Genomic DNA, 21992 nt, shown 5'->3' on the forward strand with positions numbered 1-21992 from the left:
TCTATAGTCTAGTCTATAGTCTAGTCTATAGTCTAGTCTATAGTCCAGTCTATAGTCTAGTCTATAGTCTAGTCTATAGTATAGTCTATAGTCCAGTCTATAGTCTAGTCTATAGTCTAGTCTATAGTCTAGTCTATAGTCTAGTCTGTAGTCTAGTCTATAGTCTAGCCTCTAGTCTAGTATATAGTCTAGTCTATAGTCTAGTCTATAGTCTAGTCTATAGTCTAGTCTATAGCCTATACTATAGTAACCAAGTCTAGTCTATAGTCTATTAGACTAGTCTATAGTCTGGTCTATATTTTAGTCTTTAGTCTAGTCTATAGTCGAGTCTTAAGTCTAGTCAATAGTCTAGTCTTTAGTCTAAAATATTCTGAGTTTTAAATAAAACATTAACTTTCATTTAAACTTATATTTTGAAAATAATAAATTCTTTATAAAATTTACTCATCATTTAAAATTTTAAATCACTTGTTGTTTTCCATAAAATTTTTGTAAAAGATAAAAATCGATAACACATTTTCATTTGTTTGCTATTATTAATAACAATAATATTATTATTATTATTTCTGTCTGTAAATAACTATAAAATTACTGTAAATTATTCTGAAGATAACATAGTTATCATCACAAACAAAACTTTTAATAAATTAAATTAAAAATACATCTTCATTTATTGTTGATTTTAATACCTTTAAATACAGTGAAAAAAATACACAATAATAAATTGCATGGCATAAATAATTTATTATTTATTTAATTTATGAGTAATTATGTTTAATTTATTAATGGCTAGCGGATCGCTAAAAAAAACAACTACAACAACAAATTTTGCATACAATTTATTTTGTTTCGTTGTTGTTATCTATTAAATGCGTTTTGTTTTGAAATAAATTTAAAAATAATCTTATATAAAAAGTCTATTATTGTTTTGAACATAACAAAAAGGGTAATAAACTTTTCTTCAAGTGTATCTTTTTTCAGTGTGAAGTTGTTATATTGCAAGGTTGTTTTTTATTATTGTTTTATATTGAATACAATTCAATATTATTTGAGTGACATGTTAATGGGTCATTTAGAGCAAGAATACAACAGTTGCTAGATCAAATTTTGACATTTTAAAAGGGATGATTGAACATAATTGAGTTGTAATTTATAATAAATTATTGTTAACAATGTCAAAGCAATTTAACATCAATACAATTATTGATTTGATAATTATAAAATAAAAGTTTAATTTATACAACTGTGTGTTTAATTTTAATGATTTTGTTACAATGTATTTAATTTTATTAAAAGAAAATTTCAATGTATTCCTGCTGAATTTAAGGGTTTAGAGATATCGACTCTAAATATCAATAGAGTTTGGTTATTTTTTTCAAAAATTTGTTTAAAATCTGGTAAAAGTTCTTTTCAACTTTTAAACATTTCATAAAAGAAATATTCAGTCTAGACTTTTCTTTTTTTTAATTTTTCTATTTTGAAAAGTTGTTTCATGTCATTGACATTTTGGCCAACTTAACCATTCAAAAAAAATTAAACTTTCACCACATTATATTTATTTGTTTTTAAGTAGTGTGTGTCAACTTTTTACATACAAATAAATGTATGTATTAAATTTCGCTTAATTGTTAAAAAAATGTTTCTTTCTTTTAACCTCAATATAAAAATTAGACATTATTAACCTAAAAATGTATTTTAATTTCTTTAGAAACAAATTGTATTCTTTTAAGTAATTGTTCCAGAAAGTGGTTTCGTTAGTGAAAGACAGTTTAAATTTCAAAAAAGCATAATTGACATCACTTATATCAAATGTCAACAAAGGCTTATTGATGCAAATGGTTGGCAATAATAACAGATGTTTTTGAAAAAAAAAACCTTAACTATATGTGAAAGTAAATTTGCACACAAATTTTAGTGAAACTAATGTTTAATTATTAAGTTAAGTAACGTTTTAAGGTTATTAGGGTGCAAATATATTCTGTAATGTATGGAGTAAAGTATTAGAACTAAGTGGTCGCATTTATAGCTAACACTAAGGGGCAAAATTATAATTATATCTGGAAACTTTTTAAAATTCACCTTCCTAAAAATTAAAACTTATTTATGATCTTTTTTAAGTGCCTTAATTGGAAAAGCAAGTGATTTTCAATTTATAAATGTTCTATAATTGATGTTTTTTAAAGGCTTAACTGTCAAACGAACTATTACTTTTTGACACTTATGATCAGTATATTTTAATTATTAGTCATATATAAGGAGTGAGATCGAAAAATTCTTAACATACATATATGTTTATAAAAAAGAAACCACTAAACTTACAGCTTTATTTTTTTTTATTTGATTCAAATTATTATTACAATTTACAAAAAAAAATATTTTTAACGTTTTAATAATAAAAATAAGTGGACACATTATGAAATCTTATGAATGGAAGCAGCCTTTTTTGTAAACATTCCTTGATGTAAATTTCGGTATTTATAGAGCCCGTTGTAACAAATGATTGGCTTTAACTTTTCGTACCAAATAGTCCGAGCACTGAGCTAACCGAGCTGCTTTCCTACCGGATGTGTTGGGAGCTCTTTTGAAAATGCGTTCTATTTTTTTGGCTTTAGAAACATCATGTGGACCATTCCTTCTACCTGAACTAGGTTTTCTATCAACTGACAAGTTCTCCCGGTACTGTTTAATAACATTGGAAACAGTTTGACGGCAGACCTTTGTATGCTTGGCCAACTTTTTGTAAGACCAAGTTGGGTTTAGTTGAAAATATTTAATAATTTCAGTACGCACTTTTTTCTGGTCACTCATTTTAATCAGATTAACCAAAAAATTAATACAATTGGCATCACACATAATAACTGACATGTTTTTCAAAGGTAACTTGATCAAAAAAAAAATCAAATAATACTTTGGTTGAAAAATGTAATGAAAAACGTGTGTTAAGAATTTTTCGATCTCACTCCTTAGACTGACATTTTAACAACGTTTCGGAATTATTCTAATATTCACTTTGAAAGCCATTCATCAATGATTTATCATATAGGTTTATTGGATTTTTTAATCCGATTAGAGACATTGATCCGAGTTAGATGTGGTAAGCATTGATTAATCAATGTGCTATATATCGAGCAATGGTCGTGTTATTTAGCCTCCAAAACCGTCCAATTTGACACCTGTCGATTATTTACTTGGGGGCCAATGTTGGAGATCAATATTGTTCGTAATATTTGTGACATACAACCATTCAAGCTCAAAAAGGTTGGGCTAGAACTATAAATTTGAATAAACATATTGAGTAATGGTCTTGTTATTTTGTCTCTAAGGTCATGTGGTTTGACACCTTTCGAATTTATCTTGTGGGATCAAGTAAAGTGCTGATAAACCAATAACAATTGAAGCTTTAGAAGCCGATATTGTTCGTGCTAGTTATGATATATAACCATCTATGCTCGAAAAGAAAGGACCAAAATTTTGAAGTCAACAAACGCAGTGCTCAAATGTTTAGGTCATGATTTTGTTTAAAATTTTCGATACAAGTGAAAAAGTCTCCTTAAAGTGTTGAAAAATTGAATTTTTATAAATAGAAAGAAACTTTAGCTGTGAAAGTCGACTTTTTTAAAGTTGAAAGATTAAGCAATCGACTTTTAATAAAGTAAATCGTTTAATGTTTACTCTATAAACTTTAGAATTTAAATATGAACTTGTTAAGCCATCAAATGAGGAAATCTTTTACAATTTTTCAAACTCTTCTTAGCAAGAATAATATCATTAAAGTGGTTAGCATAATGAAAAGACCATTTTAAATGCAATTTGTTATGGAAATAGAATGTGGATGCGCTGATTAAAGGGCATTTCACACGATCACACTTTACGTACGTAAAGTCTAATGAAAAAGTATAAAGAAATTCTATACGTATAACAAAGAAGAGAATAAAAGTCGTATGATTTATATTTTTTGTGTTTACACGTTTGGTATAAAACAATAACAAAGTAAGATGGAAACAGCTGTTTCACTTTTTTGTATGTGTTTACATAAAAATACATCTCTGATCTAATGTGACCTGCTTGTTTTTTGAAACATTTCAAAAAATTTAGAGAGCCATAGGACATAGGTCAACTTTTCCATTCGTATTCTCTCTTCATGTGTTTGATGGTTTTATTACATATTGCGTATAGACCATCCCAACCGTACTCTTCTTTACAAAATTTTGACAGATCATATTACTTAGTATGTCATTTTATCATAAATAATTGGCATACTAGTTGTCATCACTAGTTACAGTACATTAACCCTTAACCTGTATGAAAGGGTCAAAATGTTAAAGCTTCAAATGGTGCAAATAACATATACAGAGAGATTAAGAACATGTTTGAATTGTAATAAGTTGGCAAATCTGTTTAATATAAATTAATTAGTTTTTTCTTATATGTGACCTTAAAGGTCATTTAATATAATTTCAGCACAATTTATTATGAAAATTATCTTTTTGTTTTGAAATTGTTGTTCTTTTTGTTGTGGTTTTGTTTGAAACAAATAATATTTATTTAACAAATTGTTCTTTTATTTAGAAATGAGTCATTTATATTAAAAGACAATTAAACAGGTTTTTTATTATTCTTTTTTTGTTGTCAAAATAAAGTGCAATTCCAAGAAAAGACAAAACAAAATTCATAAAACTTTTAAATGAAAAAACCTTCAAAATTTTAAACATAGAACTTAGCAAATAATTTTTAAAAAGATAATTAAGGAAATAATATGTTAAAATCTCATAATTAGAAGTTTGAATCAGAGAGGATTTAAAAAATGATTACAATTTTAACTATTCTAATGGAGTGGCAGTAGTTTCAGAGTAGTTTCAAACAGTATTTTTCTAAACACGAAAAAATGTAATAAATTTCTTGTAATTTTGCCTTCAACAGGTTTAATTTTTTTTTAACAAATTATTGTGTTTTTTTGTATTTATAAAACTTATGTTGAATATATTTTTCTAATAACAAAATATATAATTTTCTATAGATTATCTTATTTACTTAATAAAAAAGTAAATAAGAATTGTGATTGCGGAAATAAAATTTTGAAAAAAAAAACTGCAAACGTTTTTTTATTTATTTGTATTGACAAACACATTTAAAACAGGTCACGCTTTGTTAAAAAAAAAATAAAATAAATTAAACAAAAGAAAATACTAAAATAAACTAAAAAAATTTTATTAAAACAAAAATTCTAAACAAAATTTTCTTTTTCAAATTAACTCGTGCTTAAAATTATTACAATTAATTATTATAATTATTTAAATTGTTTTACCTCACAATCCATGGCGGGATTTAAGATTAATTCACACATTTTTTTAAAGACTTTCTTTGTTTATTTTTAAACACTTTTTTCGGATTAAAAAAGTTCAATTGCTTTAAATTACAATTCGTGTTATTTTATTTATTTTGCTAAATATATGCTAAATACCAGCGTTTAAACTGAGTTTATTGTTTATTTTTATAGAAAAAATGTGCGCTGTGTATGATCTTTATTTTATTAATTTTAAATAAATATATAAAAAACGTAATATTTTTATTTAACTTTTGTTAAATTTTGCGTTTTATTTTGAAAATATAGCCCGTAAATATTGAATTGAAATTCTTGTAATGCACTATTTAAGCATATAATTTTAAGTTAAACTGTAAACAATTAAATTAGCCATCTGTCAACAGACTGTCGCCGGCAACTGACACATCACTGTTTGTTTAATTTGATTTTTAACACAGATTTTTATTATAATTTATGTGTTTGTTTTGTTTATTTACATTTGCAAATGAAATGTATAAAAGTTTTCTAAATTGTTTCGTTTTTAGTTGGCAACGCTACACGTTGTACACCACACACGTCTGTAAAGTTTTACGTTTGCGAATATACTGAAAGACTGACAAAACGTTAGCTGACTGCATGTATCATTCTCGTAGTGTCTCTATAGGTCGTTTTTGTCTCTCTGACGGTCGGTCGGTCGGTCTGCATGCCTGCTTTTTTTCATTGTATCTAACAGTACGTTTTTGGCTATTGGTGTGCCGTTGTCTGACTAACTCAATCTTGGTTTTTTTGTTTTTGTTGTTTTTTTTTTCATATTCATACCGGTTTATTTTATTTATTTTGTTTTTATTATATTCTTGTTTTTCTTTCTCATTTACAGATTTATTTTTCATTGTTGTTGTTTAGGTTTTATTCTCTGTAGACGTAGATTTTTTTCTTTTGAAAACTCTCAATCAACCATGTTTTAAGTCAAGGTATTCTTTATAAACTAAATTTAGTATTCAGGAGTTTTTACACCTTATTATTACGTGATAATATAAATGTGCATTTCTCTCTAGTTTTAAGTTTATTTTAGAAATGTTAATGCAAAGATATTTATTTTTGACAGCTCTTTAACATTAGTAACTGTTTTATCCAATGTTAAAGCAGTGCTAAGAAGTTACAACAGTTTTAGTTTGTTTTGTTTTCTTTCTGTTAAACAAAAGATTGTTTGTTAAACAAAAGGATATGAATGGAAAATTTATATTATTTTGTTAAAAAAAGATGGCAATGTTTGTTGGAAAGCACTGAGGTATTTATTTTTGAAGATCAGTGTCAAATATAAAGCGGTCTCTAATGTTAAATTAGTAGATCCTTAAATGATGTTGTTGTAACAGGTTGGCTGTAACTGGATGTTCTTCTCTGGGGAAAAAACTTCCGGTTGTTCCAGCTGTTGCTGAATTGACAATCTTTGGCCGATTGAGAATCGGGTCGTTCCGGAGCGCAGATCCAATCGTCGTAGGAACGATACTTAAATGATTGGACCTAATGCTGTTTTTCCAATGATAAATCAATAAGGAACGAAATCTTTTCACTACTATTTATACCCTACACCACTATAGTGGGGAGGGTATTATACGTTTGTGCTGATGTTTGTAAATATTGGTCCAATACCCACCTTAAAGTATACCGATCGACTCAGAATCATTTTCTGAGTCGATTAAGACATGCCCGTCCGTCCGTCCGTCCGTCTGGCTGGCTGTCCATGTAAACCTTGTGCGCAAGGTACAGGCCGCAATTTTCAAGATAATTTGATGAAATTTGGACAAAGCATGTTCTTTGGCGAAGCCTATTGAAAATGGTTGAAATCGGTCCATTATTTCACCTAGCCCCCATACAACCGTACCTCCCGATTTGAACTTTTTATGCCATAATTACGTCAAATATTCTATTATCTCTCTAAAAATTGGCATAAATAAGTTTTACATAAGTATTTATGACTGCAGATTTTCGTAAGGATCGGCCCTTATTTGACCCTAGCCCCCATACAAACCCCCCTTCAAAAAATGTCTTAAACGTCTAAAATTGACTTGTAACCATTTGTATCGTAATGAAACTCAACAAAACTAACTGTTATTTAAAAATATTTCCTTTTCCCAAATTTACCGAGGATCGGCCCAATTTGACCTATATAAAGCCTCATTTAGAAATTTTAGTTTTTTTTATCAATAAATTGCTTAAATATTTTGGAAAAATATTCAACATAAAAGTTTCTTTATAAAAAGTAAAAATTTTAAAAATATACTCATGGTGTAGGGTATTATATGGTCGGCCATGCCCGACTATACTTTCCTACTTGTTTTTTATTTTCCGCATGCACTTTATAAACTCTTTGAATGTTCATATTTAAGTCACAGTTCTAAGAGTTTTGATTCTAGTATTAACTGTTCCACCGTCTTATACAGAATAGCTTTCGATTAATAGTTTTTGCTTAGGCACTTTAATATCGACTAATGTCTACCGAAATCTTTAGGAAAAAAGCCATTCTAAGGGTCAACAAAAGTTTACTTTTAAACTAATATGAGAAAACGTAGGTTTTTGTTAGACGATACCTCTAAGCAAATAATATTAAAATGGTGTATATCACTTTGCTTTTAACCGATTAAGTTTCTTTTTTTTGGCTTTAATGCAGGAATTTAACTTTCTATGATGATCTAAGGCAGACGTTCCCACGGTTTTCTATTCAAAATCGCGGACTACCTAATATTGGAAACTCTATAATTCCATTGATCAGCGTTTTGTATTAGTGAGAATCTTTTTAGAACATGTTTATGATCTTTATCAAGAAAATCCAGTATTTAATTAATTGGTTTAAAGAGATCACTACCGAACCGCAGTGACAAAGTGGTGCTGAATTGTTGGTCCAGTAGGAACTGTTTAAACTATCAGTAAGTATTTAAACATCGATTTGGACCGTAGCCATTAGTCAACCGGTTCGATTTACGATATTTAATATATTCTTTAGATTTATACCGGATATATCTTCCATATAAGAGAGAACAGCGGGTGCAAAATATAATATACACCAATCAAGTTAAGCTTTAATTTCCCAAAAAATTTAGGAAATTTTTATAAAAACATTGTTTTATAATTGTGATAATAATAATAATTTATTACTGTCATCTCACCCTATTTTGTTATTCAAAACACAACTGGAAATTAAACTAAAAACGTGCCTCAAAAGTGATAAAGATGAAATTTAACATATAAATATAATGTTTTCATAATTATTTGCCTTGATAGCGTTCCAGTAAATAAATAAATTATAATCTTTGTATAAAATACAAAAAAAGTTTGAGTTTGTCAAAATGTCACAGCGTCATAGACCTAAAGATTTTATTTAATAGGATGATTTTGAAATATTTGATAAAAATTTCAAAAGATTAGTTAAGTGCAAATCAATTTTCAATTAATACTAAGTAAAATTTTTGTATGAGGGGATTTTTTTGCGAGGAATTTTACATTTGCTGGCAATCATTAGAAAATGGTTTTTCTAAGTTTAATATCATTCTTAAAATCAGTACTTAAATTTTGAAAAATTTAATAAGAATTAAATTTTACCCGTTTTTTAGGTTTTAATTAAACAAACTGACATTTAAACTAAAAATAAAAAATGACACTTCAATTACTTAAGATTAGAAAAAAAGCAATAATAATAATATTTAACTGATAAACTTTTAATATTTTTTAATATTAAAATAATGACGACTAAAAAATATATTATTATTTCCTAATTCTGATAATAAAATCAATATAAATTTAAATATTAGAATTTCTATTAAAATTTAATAAATATTTATTAAAAATATTAATTAAAATCATTGATAACATAATATTTTTCCTTTAACAAAATGGAGAAAGACTTTCGTCATGATTTTTTATTAAAAAACCACTAAAAATGAGTGCAAAATGTACTTAAATAATTTATTTTATTTTTAAAAGTTGTCTTGTTTTTTAAAATAAAATCAAAATTTTAAATTTATTTAAATACTTCAAAATTGATTAAAATATATAATTATACGCACTAATATAAATAATGAAAAAAAAAAATTATATATTTTGTGATGATATACCATAGCAGCGCAATAAATTAAATTTTTTTTAAATATAGCTGATAAAACAGATACTGATATAAATTTATTAATTTTTAATAAATTTTTTTAAATTGTAGGAAAATTACCAACACTTTCACTTGCTCTAGTTAATAAATGACACAACAAATTTTAATTTTTTTAAATTTAAATATTCTTTATACCTTTTGGGCAGTTTGTATAGCTGTGCTAAACATTTTCTTTAATTATGGTAATTAAATTTTATTTTTTTTTTATTTTTTTGCTTGTAACTTCTTAACGTTTATTATAAGACTGTTGTTATATTTATTAAATATTTTTTAAATTGTCAACAAATCTTTGGTTGGTTGGCTGTATATTTGTTACATATTTTATTGCAATTGCAACTAGTTTAGTTGTTGTTTTTGTTGCTGTTGGTTATCAACAAAACTATTGCACAAAATGGTGTTGATTTGCATTGAGACATTGGTTTTTTCTTTTTTTGTTTTGGTCTCATTTAGACTTTTGTTTAGTGTTGCCAGATGTTGGCAAAGATTTTCTACTCATGGTAACAGGGAAATTTCAAAAACTAGGATAATAATAAACTTAGGCTCTTCACACGATCGCACTTTAAGCACGTAAAGTCTAATTAAACAGTAAAATGAAATGTCATCCGTATAACAAAAACAAGAAGAGAAAAACAAGGTGGGATGAAAATAGCTGTTTTACATTTTTTTGTTTGTGTTTACATAAAAATACATCCCTGATCTAATGCGACTTGCTTGATTTTTGAATCATTTCAAAAAATGGAGAGAGCGATATATACAGAGCCGACTGTCAAATTGGTTTCATTACATATGCGTTTAGGCGATCCCATCCGTACTATTCTACACAAAATTTTGACAGATTCTTCTGTGTGCTTTATTTTTTAAATATTTTATGTAATGATGATTTACAAGTTTGGCTTGCTCAACTTTTGTTGTATATAAGTTAATTTTAAAGTACCCTAACAAATTTTTTTCGGCAACACTGGTTTCTTTTTTACTATTTACCACCATATACTTTGTAACCTAATATTTGTAGATTTGTCACATAATTTTTTTTTGTTTTCTACTTTGTTTTGCTTCTAATCAGCTGGCGCAGACAACATTTGAATTAAAAGAACATGTAAAAAACACATACAATTTTCTTCAAACCTCTCTTTCTATCTCTCTACATATAGACTAAAGTCACTAAACTAATATGAAGGTTTTTTAGTTTAATAAGCTTAGGAATCGTATAGAATGTTAAAAGTCGATAATTTGTGCAAGAATTCGAAAAAAAATTAAAACTAAACTAATTAACAAAATGACGTGTTTTATAGGGAAAAAATTAAAATAAAAGTGCTCAAGATTTTAAAGATTTTTTACACAAATTGTGCCACTCAATAGCTTCAATAGCATAGAAGAGAATTTTAAAGTTTTCAAGATTTGTTTGCCACTGTAAAGCCGAAGGTCCACACTACGCGTTTTCGCGTTAAAGCATTATGCGCTTTTCTTACCTCCTTCGCGTTCTACGCTTTAAGTTACATGCGACGCTTTTTAAGCGCAAATTTTTTGTTTTATTTTTAAACAATTTCGCGTTTTTCTACAGCTTTTATTTATTTTTTTATTATTAAACATATTTTATTTTATAAAAATTAATAAATATGCATTAAACAAACAATATAAAATGTCAAAATCAGCTGACATGTTCGTGCGCCGTTTGTGACGCTTATAAAAGTAGAAAGCAGATCTACTTTAAGCATTCTACGCGTCGGGGCATTGCCTTGATTCTTTCTTTTTGACAGACGCATAAAAAGCGAGAAAGCCTAGAACGTGTTATGTGGACCACCAGCTTAAATTTATTAAATTAACAATCGACTACTTGAACAACTAAAGGTACAAAAAGTCGACAATTTCCAAATTGGAAAAAGGACAAAAAGTCATCATTTTATAAATTAAAAAAACAACTTTATTCCAACTACCTATTAGTAGGAATCTATGAATTCTTTTTCGAACAACCAACTTTTAGTCGAATGTCCAGAAAGTCGACAAAGTAGAAAATATACAACATTCGACTTTTTCCTATCTACCTCAAGTTAGAATCGGCTTTCGTACAATAGACAATAGATGTTGATTATTTTGACCTATCAATGAAAAAATCGATGAGACAAAAATTTCAAAACGTCAAAGTCGACTTTTTTGTCCTAAGAAAATACTTTTTAAAACAAACAAGTAAAATAATGAATTTTGCCATTAAAAAGGAGAAGGTCTATAGACGACTTTTCATAAATTCCAAAAATTAAAAAGTCAACTTTTTGTTGTTTGTGTTGAAAAAGTTGGCAAAAAGTAAGCAAAGTCTATAAATTTCAAAAAAGTTTATATTGAAAAGAATTCAAAAAGTCGACTTATCATAAGTTAAAAAATAAAAAGTTAACTTTTTATGTTTTAATTAGAGACATTGAAAAAGATGACAAAGACCAAACGAAGTGTATAAATTTCGTAAAAAGTTGATATTGAAAAGAGTTCGAAATATCGACAACTTAATTAGAGACATTGAAAAAGATGACAAAGAGCAAACAAAGTCTATAAATTTCGTAAAAAGTTGATATTGAAAAGAGTTCGAAATATCGACAACTTGAAAATTTGTACAAAGTAGAAGTCGACTTTTCATAAATTAGAAAAAACCGTATTTTTATATTTGTAAATTAAATGAGTTTTCACAGAACTGTATGGCATCACTATAAATGATTAGCATTGAAAACCGTTAAATGTAAATCAGTGTTGCCAGTGTTGAGTTTTTAAAACCAAATTTTTATTATTCTTTAGTGATGCCATATTAACACATTTTACCAAAATTGACATATAAAACACATAATCATGCCCTATTATAGAGCAAATTAATCACACATATTTTATAAAAAATAGGTCATTGTAATTGCTCTAAATTAAATTAATTATAAACTATTATTAAAAGCACCATAAAAACATTAAAATTTATTGAACCGCTAAATAATTAAAGTATTTTTTTTATAAAAATAAAACAAATACTTTTTTTTAAACAAAAGTATTATTAAAATATCTACAAAAACTCTTCTTTGTTCTAAAACAATTCATTTGGGGGGTTTATTAACTAACAAAAGCATCATTTTGTTTTAGAGACAACAATTACAATTTCTCAACAATTTTTACTAATAAACAATTAGTCAACATTCATAATAACATTTTAAATGTTACTCGTCACTTATATTTAGTAAAAGTATGTGAATTAAAAAAAAGTTAAATGAATTTTCGTGTTCAAATATTTCAAACATTTAATTAAAAACAATTAAACTATAAAATCATTAATTAATTATTTCATTATTAACAAATGTTTTTTTGTTGTGTTAAGCTGTTTTTAAGTTTTCAAAATGAATGCAAATATTGCATGATGTTTCTTTTTGGAAAACAAATAAATAAACAAATTCTATAGAAATGATCAGCTGACTTTAAATAATATTTTAAATATTATATAGAAAATAATTAATATAATTTTTCTTTTGAAAGCTTTTAAATTTATAATAAAGTTATATTTAATAACTGACTACACAAAGTAAACAAAATTGTTTTTTTAACAAATAAACTTTTTTTTACAGATATTTAGGGTTTTCACTATAACAAAAAACATTGAAATATATAAAACGCATTTGGTAAAAAATGTTATTGTTATTTGTATAAATAATAAATTTTTTACAATTAAAATAATAACAAATTGTTATTGTTTTGCTAATAAAACAATAACAACATTAATTTATACATAAAGAAAAATATTTGATTAAAGTTAGACACATGTTTCATATTAATATATTATTAAATTAATAACATAATATATTTGTAAATGTATAATTTTGTTAATATATCATTTTGAAAAAAAAAAAAAAAACATATTTAATTACCCTCTAATCGAAAATATGACGAATATTGAAAATATCTAGGTAGATTTTTCATAAAAACAAAAGGTCATAAAGGGTCAGAAATAATATGATGCAATTTTTAAAATAAATTGCATATTCAAATATTTGTTAGCAAAATAATTAACATTTTGACATTAATTGTTAATAGATATAATTTATTATGTTTTTTTAGAAATTATAAGAATCTACCTTTATTATTGTTGTGGGGACATTGATTCTTAGAAAAATCTAATATTTTAGAAATATTTTTAAGCTTTTATTAATTTGAGAGTGTTGTCATCACTGCTACTATTGCTAACAGTGTTGCCCATAATAGTTTCAGTTAAAAAGTTGTTAATTAGTTTGAAAGGAAAAAGTACGCCCAGATCTTCACCTAACCTATTGTTCGATCTCCATTTCTTACAGACTGAACATTAGCTAGTCATTTACTACTAACTTTTTGTTCTAATAACAAGTCTATTGGCTAGTCCTGTGCCTTGTCTATTGACTAGTCCAGTGCCTTGTCTTTTGGACTAGTTCAGTGCCTAGTCTTTTGACTAGTCCAGTGCCTTGTCTTTTGACTAGTCTATAAACAAGTACATTGGCTAGGCTGTTGCCTAGTCTATTACTTAGTCTTTGACTAATCTATTGTTTAGTCTTTCGACTAGTCTATTGAATTGTCGCTCGTCTAGTCTACTAATAGTATAGTGAATAGTCTATTGACTAGACTATTTACTAGTCTATAGTCTATTGACTAATCTACTGAATAGTCTTGTGAAAATAGTTCATTGACTAATATAGTGACTAGACTACAGACTAACCTATGAACTTTCCTATTGTATAGTATATTAACTGGTCTATGGACTGGACAATGAAGTATTCTTTTGACTTGTGTAATGACTCTATTCTATAAACTAGTATATGGACTAGCCTACTAACTAACAGAGTTGTAAATGAGTCATTCATTTTGAATTAATTCATGAATTGAATTAGCAAATTTTGAATTAATTATTTTTATATAAAAAATGAATTGAATGAAATTTGAGTCAATTCAAATAATTTGCTGAACATCAACTGCAATTCATTTCCAATTAAAATAAATTTGTCAAATGCATTGCAATTCGTATCTAATTGAAATGAATTTGTCAAATGATTTGCAATTCATTTCCAATTCACTTGAATTGAATTGATTTTGAATTAATTCAAATGAATAAGAATTTGAATTGTTTCAAAATTTCATTTAATTCTCATTTTTGCGAAAGGAATTAATTCAAACGTAAGCCAATCAGAAATAAATTATTCATTTACAGCTCTGCTGACTAAAATAATGATTATACCACCTAGTCTCTGGACAAGTCTAGTTTATGAAGTAGCACACTCTCTGTTCTATTATCTAGTTGATTGCCTAGTCTGTTGTTTATTTTCACGTTCTAAAATACAGAAAATGCAAAAAACAATTGTTTTAAGTAAATCAGCTGTTTGTGTAGTGTTTGCAAATAATTTAAAGAAACATCAACTTTGGTATTACCATTTTTCTGCATTTCTAATACTTGTCAATGACGTTTCAAACAGTAGACATACATTGCCAATGTTTTTTGTTCTGCGGCATTATGAAACACTATACCTTGTTCGTAAACATGACATTTGAAAGTCAGACATACCATGTTCTCACAACACAATTATATGTAATGTATATTCTTATTCGTAATTCGAGTTTTAACTTCTAGCCGAATTATATATATCGTATTCAGCTGTTTATTTTATGTATTAAGAATATGCCGTAAGAACAGCGTATTAGGTTAGCTTCAGATATAAGTCACTTGATGAGCGACTCACTGAGATCCATTTAATTTTTCATACCATTATTATACCCTAATAGTCACAAGTTTATGTACTGAGTATTGCTTGCTGCTGACACAATGTCTTTTTATTCCTGAAAATAAGTATAATTACTTTCTACACTCTGAGAAAGTTTAATCATGACCTGGGAGGCATCATATAGGTGACATGTAGATCACGAGGTCTAACGTGTGATTTCAATGAACTACCAGATTAATACTTTTTCATACAGTTCATTTTGAATGAGGTATTTTTCAATATTATTTCAAAATTTGTATTAAGTAATTTAAGGTGCCTTGGGAACATGGTATTAATCGAGTCTTTGTTTGAATAAAGATATATAGAACTTTGTTCGGAAAAGATCGATTCTATATGAAAAAAGTTTTTATAAGATTTAAGTAGCTACACAAACCTCATTGGAGTTTCCAATTATTAAATAAAAATATGTATTGAAAAAACAATCAATAAAATGGAAAACACGGTAATTTAGACACCAATTGTCTTAATTACCCTCTATATTAGACAAATATATATTATGCTAAATGTCAAATTATCATGATAAAAAATTAGCAGGTACAGACGGCATTTATAAGTGTTATAGCGTCGTTATGCCAGCGTTGACTAAATAACAGTTACACAAATAAATTGTTTTAATAAATATGTTTAAGTAATGTAAAAGTTTAAAGCTTTTTATATAAAATTTATAATAACTTTTTTATAAATTTAATAAAAACAACTTTTTTGTTAAAACCATTAAATCAAGAGAGAATTTAATTCAAGTGGTAGGTACTAGACCATGTGATATGAATAAATATTGAAATGTTTTAATTTTCGTTGCCAGCGGAATTTAAATTGTGTACTTATTTAGTATTAAAGTGTTTAAATTTAAAAAATAAAGTAGCAAAAATCATGGTTAAATTCCTGCATTGGAATTTATAAGAATTAGCTGTCAAGTGTGTGAATTATAGTTTTATACGTTTTATTGAATTTTTTGTGAATTTAATTTTATTAGAAATTCAAAAAGTGATTACTTTAGAGTCTTTCAAAATAAAGGAATAATAAAACAGGACAACAAACTTTTTGGCCTGGAGACCAAAATATACTTTTCTTAAAGTTTGAGATGTGCTTAATCCAGTTCAGCAATTTCTTCATTACTTAAAGTTTTAGAGATATTGTGTCTATAGAAAAGAAAACTTTCCATATTCGAGGCACAAAAAATCTTTATTTATAAAACTTGTTGTGTTGTCTTATAGTCCAATCGGTCGACTTTAAATTAAGTTTTAACATAGTGTATATTTCCTCCCTACTTCGAAAAAAGACATTTTTCGATCACGATATCTAAACAACCTGATATGATAGAGAAATTCTGTATACCAATTTGGATTCAGCACTGCTCAATCCTTTAAATAACTTATAACTTGATCTCTGAATGGAAAAAGTTTTCAACTATGTATTTGTCTAATTAGACAATACATGTGGCAACCCCATATAAACAATAACACTTAAAGTGTGATGCCAATTATACATAATAATACTTCTTGTGTAGCATGTTTTTTTTTTTTTGAGACATTTTTTAATTTGCATTTTAATGTCAATTGACTCATAATAATTGTGCTAAAAATATCTCAATTATTAAGAACAATTAAAACAGCTACTGTTTATCATAGCACTTGTGTACAACAATAAAAAAAGATAAAATAGATTAATAATTAATCAATCAATCAAGTGTGTAGTATTGTTAATAACATAAACAATAAAAAACATGATTAGTTAGTGTAATACCAGAACTTGTTGAAAAATATAAACAAAAAGAGCGGGTGATAAACGCAAATAAACAAATATATATAAAGAATCATTTGTTTACAATAAGAATTGATAAAAAAATTCAAGTGTTTTTTTTTATCAAGGCGATTGTTTGACCACCAAGACCACACACAATAAACAACTTACCGTTTCATGCATTTCACCACTCTCATCTAATAAACCCTCAAGGGTTTCATCATTTTTAACCACCGACGGTGATAGAGGTGGTGTGGGAGCACGATTTTTATTGCCAGCCAACATAGAACGAGGCAAAACAAAACGTCCATAACGTAAATAAAGCCAACGACCCCATTTGCGACCGGCCAAGGTAAAACCAATGGCACAAACACAAAAGGATATAAGGAACCACATTTTAAAAGTTTTACAATTTCTTAAAAGTTTTCACAAGTTTTTTTTTTTTTTTTTGAAGGAAAAACGAAAATAAAACAAGAAGCAACAAGTGTTTTTGTTTTTTGTTGTTGTAGTTGCTGTTAAAAGTAAACAAATACAATTTTCCTTTGATAGCTGAGAAAAAAAAGCTTTTTTTTAATTATCATATAAAAAGCCGGCTGTAGTACAATTATACACAAAGTACTATAAAAGCTTTTTTTATAATTGTTGTGAATGAAAAAGGTAAACAAAATTTGAAAACAAAAGCTTTTCTCTTCTAACAGCTTTATTGTAGTAATTCTCTCATTCTGCTGCTTTATCTCATACGACAACTTGTTTTCTAGTTTGTTTTATGTTTATATTCTTTTTTCTATACTTTGTGTATGTTTATTTTGCTTATCTCATGTTCCGTTTCGTTTTTTCTTTCTTTTTTTTGTATAGTCTTGTGACTTGTTTTTCTTTTTACTTTATGCTTATTCTTCTTTCATTAAATGACGTTTAACACACCAAAAAAAAAGTATTTATCAGACACAAAAATTGTATGCATTTAGAAAGTTGTATTTTATGTTAAAAACTATTTAAAAAATTTAAGTTTTTTTAAACAATAACACTTTTTATTTCATGAATTTTATTAAAATATTACAAATTGCTATTTTTTAGACAATTTTTTATAACAAAAATTTGTAAAAAACACTATTGATTGTAAGAATTTTGTGTTCCTCTTTGGAGTGCGTGCTGACAGCTGAAAAAGACTAGCTAACAGCCAGTTGACTGTCAATAATCAGTGGGTTTGTGTTAATGTGTATGTGTGTGTGTAAATGTCAAATTGCTCCAAAAAGCTTTTTTAGTTTCTACTAAAGTAGAATATTATAATAAAAGTAAACTGAAGAGAAATTCTCTTAAATTCTTCTTTCTACTCTTTTTCTTTTTTTCAATTATGAACTAATTTGCAATTTTTTTTATGTTTTATTTTTGTTGTTGTCCCAAGAAAACAAGATTTTATATGTGAAATTCTTTTTATAACCATTCCTTTTTTTATCCAATTTATTATTATAACCATGTGAGTGTATGCCTAGAGCTAAAGTTGTTCTGTTGGCATTTACTACTTTTATTCCAACATTCTATGGGTGGAATTTTTATTATTGGTTTCACAAAATAATTTTTCAACACAATAACAACAAAAAAAACCAAGCAATCGACTAACTTGAGTGAATAAAAAGTGGTTCAGTATTTAAGCGAAAAAAAAAACGTTTTAACTGGTTTTTACTTATTTTTAATTGTTATTATTAGCACAAGGGGAGCAAAGTTATAAACAGAGATTGTTTTAAAAAAACTTAATTAATTTGTGAACCCTTTAATTTGGTCTAATTAATTGGGTGGTAGAGATAAGAAAACAGGTTTTGAAATCTATAAAAAACTTTATTTGTAACAATTTTCTTTACTTGGCGTATAATTAATATTTGTTTGTATTAAGTATATCATACTCCCCCGCAAAGTTGCACTTGCTTAGCGGGGATTGAAAGAATAAATGATATGGTAACATTGCTCAGACATAAACATAAGGTTTTTCATTGTTTTTTCAATTTTGAAATAGTAAGAATTTCTCACTAGCCCGTGTATTGACTAGGCTATGAACATGTATCAGGGCTACTCTTTAGACTAGCCTGTATACTACTTCAATGACAAGTTTATTGCTATATTAACTAGTTTATGGTTTAGTAGATTGACTTTTATATAGACAAATCTTTGGATTAGTCTAGTGAACTGGTGTATGGACTAGTGTATGAACTACTCTTTAGTATATGAACTCACCTATTGACTTGTCAATGGTGAAGCCTATTGGATTGACTATGGACTACTCAATGAATTGGACTGGTATTAGGCTAGTCTATGGATTGATATATTGACTACTCCCTGGGCTAGACTTTTGACAAGTCTATCGACTAGTCTATGGTTTTGTCTATTGAGCAGTCTGTTGACTACTCTGAGGACTAGTCCATGGCCTAGTCCATTGACTATTGCCTGACTAGTCTATTTCACAGTATATGGACTAGCCTATATAATAGAATATTGACTTGCCTTTGTCCTACTCTATTGACTTCACTATTGACTAGCGAATGTACTAGTCTATAGGATAGAATATGGACTATTCTTTAACCAACTCTTTTAAGTAGTCTCATGACTTGCCTATGAACTGGTCTATTGATAAGTTTTTTACTTTGACTTTGACTAGACTTTTGACTTGTCTATAGATTAGCCTTTTAATAAGTTCATGGGCTAGTCGATTAAATGGTCCATTGATTAGTCTGTTGCCTATTCTATGGACTAGACTTTGGACTAGTGTAAGGAATGGACTATTGGTTAGTCTAATGACTTGTCTATGGAATATACTAAGTCCTAGTCTGTTGACTGTTGTTTGTAGAAGTTTAATCTATTGATTAGTCCATCAAATATACTAAGACCTAGTCCATCATAGTACATAGACTAGTCTATTGATTAGTGCATTAACTGGTCTATGGACTTTTGAGTAGTATATGGACTAGTGTATGTACTAATCTATTGACTAGCCAATAGACTAAAAGCTGGTCTTCGAATAGTCTTTGGGCTAGCAATTTTATCTATTGATTAGTATATGAAATATACTAAAACCTTGTCCATAATAGTACATAACCTAGTCTATTGATTAGTATATTAACTGGTCTATGGACTATTGAACATAATGTATATGGACTAGCGTGTGTACTAGTGTATAAACTAATCTATTGTTAGAAAAATGCAAAGGCAGTAAACATTGCAAATAAGCTCAACAATTTCGGGGTTTGCAATTTTACAAGATCATTGCGAAAATACCACAAACCAACGTCATAATTATTATATTATTCGATAAAAAGTATGACATTTTTGTCATTGTATTCGCATTCTATAAAAAAACAATTTAATTGCGTTTTTTTTTTTTGGACGAATAACAGATATTATATTAAATTTATAACTAGAGCATGTTTTTCTAATTAATTATATTAAATTATAGTTATTTTTGTATGATTTAGTTCAATATACACAAATTAGAACCAGTCAGTGTATCCATGGCAGCAATCACCTTATTTTTTAAATAAAAAAAACTTTAAAATGAAATAATAAAAATAAACCATAATATAACGTCATAATTTCATAATATTTGTTAAAAACAGGTTCATTAATAAAAAAAGAAATATTTATTTAATAACAAAAGAAAAAAATAGAAGATTAGAGAAGGGGAAACTATAACTTTTTTAAAAAAAAGAGGAAATTTTTTGTTTATTTTTGTTATAAAATCAGTTTGGTATTATTAAACAATTTTAATTAAAATATTTTGTTTTAATTTTTTTTAATGAATATTTCTTTTAAACCTGAATTTCTTATAGAAATTTTCCTGTTCTTATTTTGTATTATAAATAAAAGAACAAACAAACAAATAAAACAGCTGTTTTTTGAAATGCACTTGCATGTATATGAAGCTGTTAGTGATTACGGTACTCTAAACACAATAAAAACGTTAAGCGTTAAAGCATCTGTATTTGATATGAGTAAAATATAAAAGTAATACTTTTTTATAAAGATTTATATAAAAAAGATATTTGGAACTAAAAAAGTTATGCAGCTGACTTGCAAAATTTCTAAGAAACCTAAATACTACTGTGTAACTAAACTAATTTGTTTACGTCTTGTTTATTTACATTATAAATCCAAAGCTTAACCACGTTTAATTAATTCTCGCCTAAAATTTCCATTTCAAAAATAACCCACATTTAATTGAAACATAATCTTTAAGAAATAAAAAAAATTAAAAATTCTTGTCTTCATTTGTAAACAATAAAATAAATTAAACGCCTTTAAGTAAAATCGCCAATGACAAATTCCAGCAATTTCCATTCTTATAATATGAGACGTCCGACGGCCACAAGTACATACAATTTAAATTGTTTAATTAACAAACAACAATAAAAATAAAATATTTATTTGACTAATTGTACAAAAAACTCTGTTTTTCAAGTGTAAAAGGTTTGACACTTTTTCAAATATTTACATTTGTAAAATGTGAAGTTAACAACAGTGAGTGTCAGAAAAAAATTAAAAATTTCCATACAAATGTTGTAATTTTACAACAAAATATACAAAATTTTCCATTTTTGCAACATTGTAAATGTTTTGTAAACAGCTGAGTTTAGTATAGCAAGTGTTTATGTATACTATCAATTATATACTGTAGTGGTTTGAATTGGAATTGTCATGTTATTGCTTATTTGCAACACTTACAATGGCTTGCATTAGCTAAGTTTTAAGTTGCTTTATGCATAGTCTGGTGTATATGGTCTTGTATAATTGTATTTGCATTGCATTTCTACTCTTAAACTTACCAAATGAATAGAAATACACTTTTGCATAAATTTGCAATAAAAATGCACAAAAATTATTTGTTAACTGCAGAGTTAAGTTTTGCAAATGTTTATTTACAACCTTTACAATGTCATGTATTAGGGAAGTTTAAAGTTGTATATGCTATATATCATTAGCTTAATACGCAATCTTTTGTAATTGGTCTTGCATTATTGCAAATGCATTGTATTTTTACTCTAAACTCACA

The 21992-nt window shown here is 26.9% G+C and overlaps 1 protein-coding gene across 8 annotated transcripts in view; it reads right to left on the bottom strand.

The window, feature by feature from the left end:
• LOC111677910 (TLD domain-containing protein 2) overlaps positions 1-21992 on the bottom strand; it is a 105370-nt gene that overhangs the window by 10282 nt on the left and 73096 nt on the right. Inside the window, exon 1 of one of the 8 annotated variants that reach the window (XM_023439124.2) lies at positions 17129-17427. The exons of 5 other annotated variants lie outside the window; for them this stretch is intronic. In XM_023439124.2, coding sequence (XP_023294892.1) covers positions 17129-17353 — 225 coding nt within the window. In that variant the 5' untranslated portion in view covers positions 17354-17427. Of the gene's footprint in view, positions 1-5305; positions 5923-9593; positions 9745-17128; positions 17428-21992 lie in introns of those variants that run through there. 2 more of the 8 variants (XM_023439127.2, XM_023439126.2) reach the window with 2 other exon arrangements.

Source organism: Lucilia cuprina, chromosome 4 (assembly GCF_022045245.1).
Source record: "Lucilia cuprina isolate Lc7/37 chromosome 4, ASM2204524v1, whole genome shotgun sequence".
NCBI lineage: Eukaryota > Metazoa > Arthropoda > Insecta > Diptera > Calliphoridae > Lucilia > Lucilia cuprina.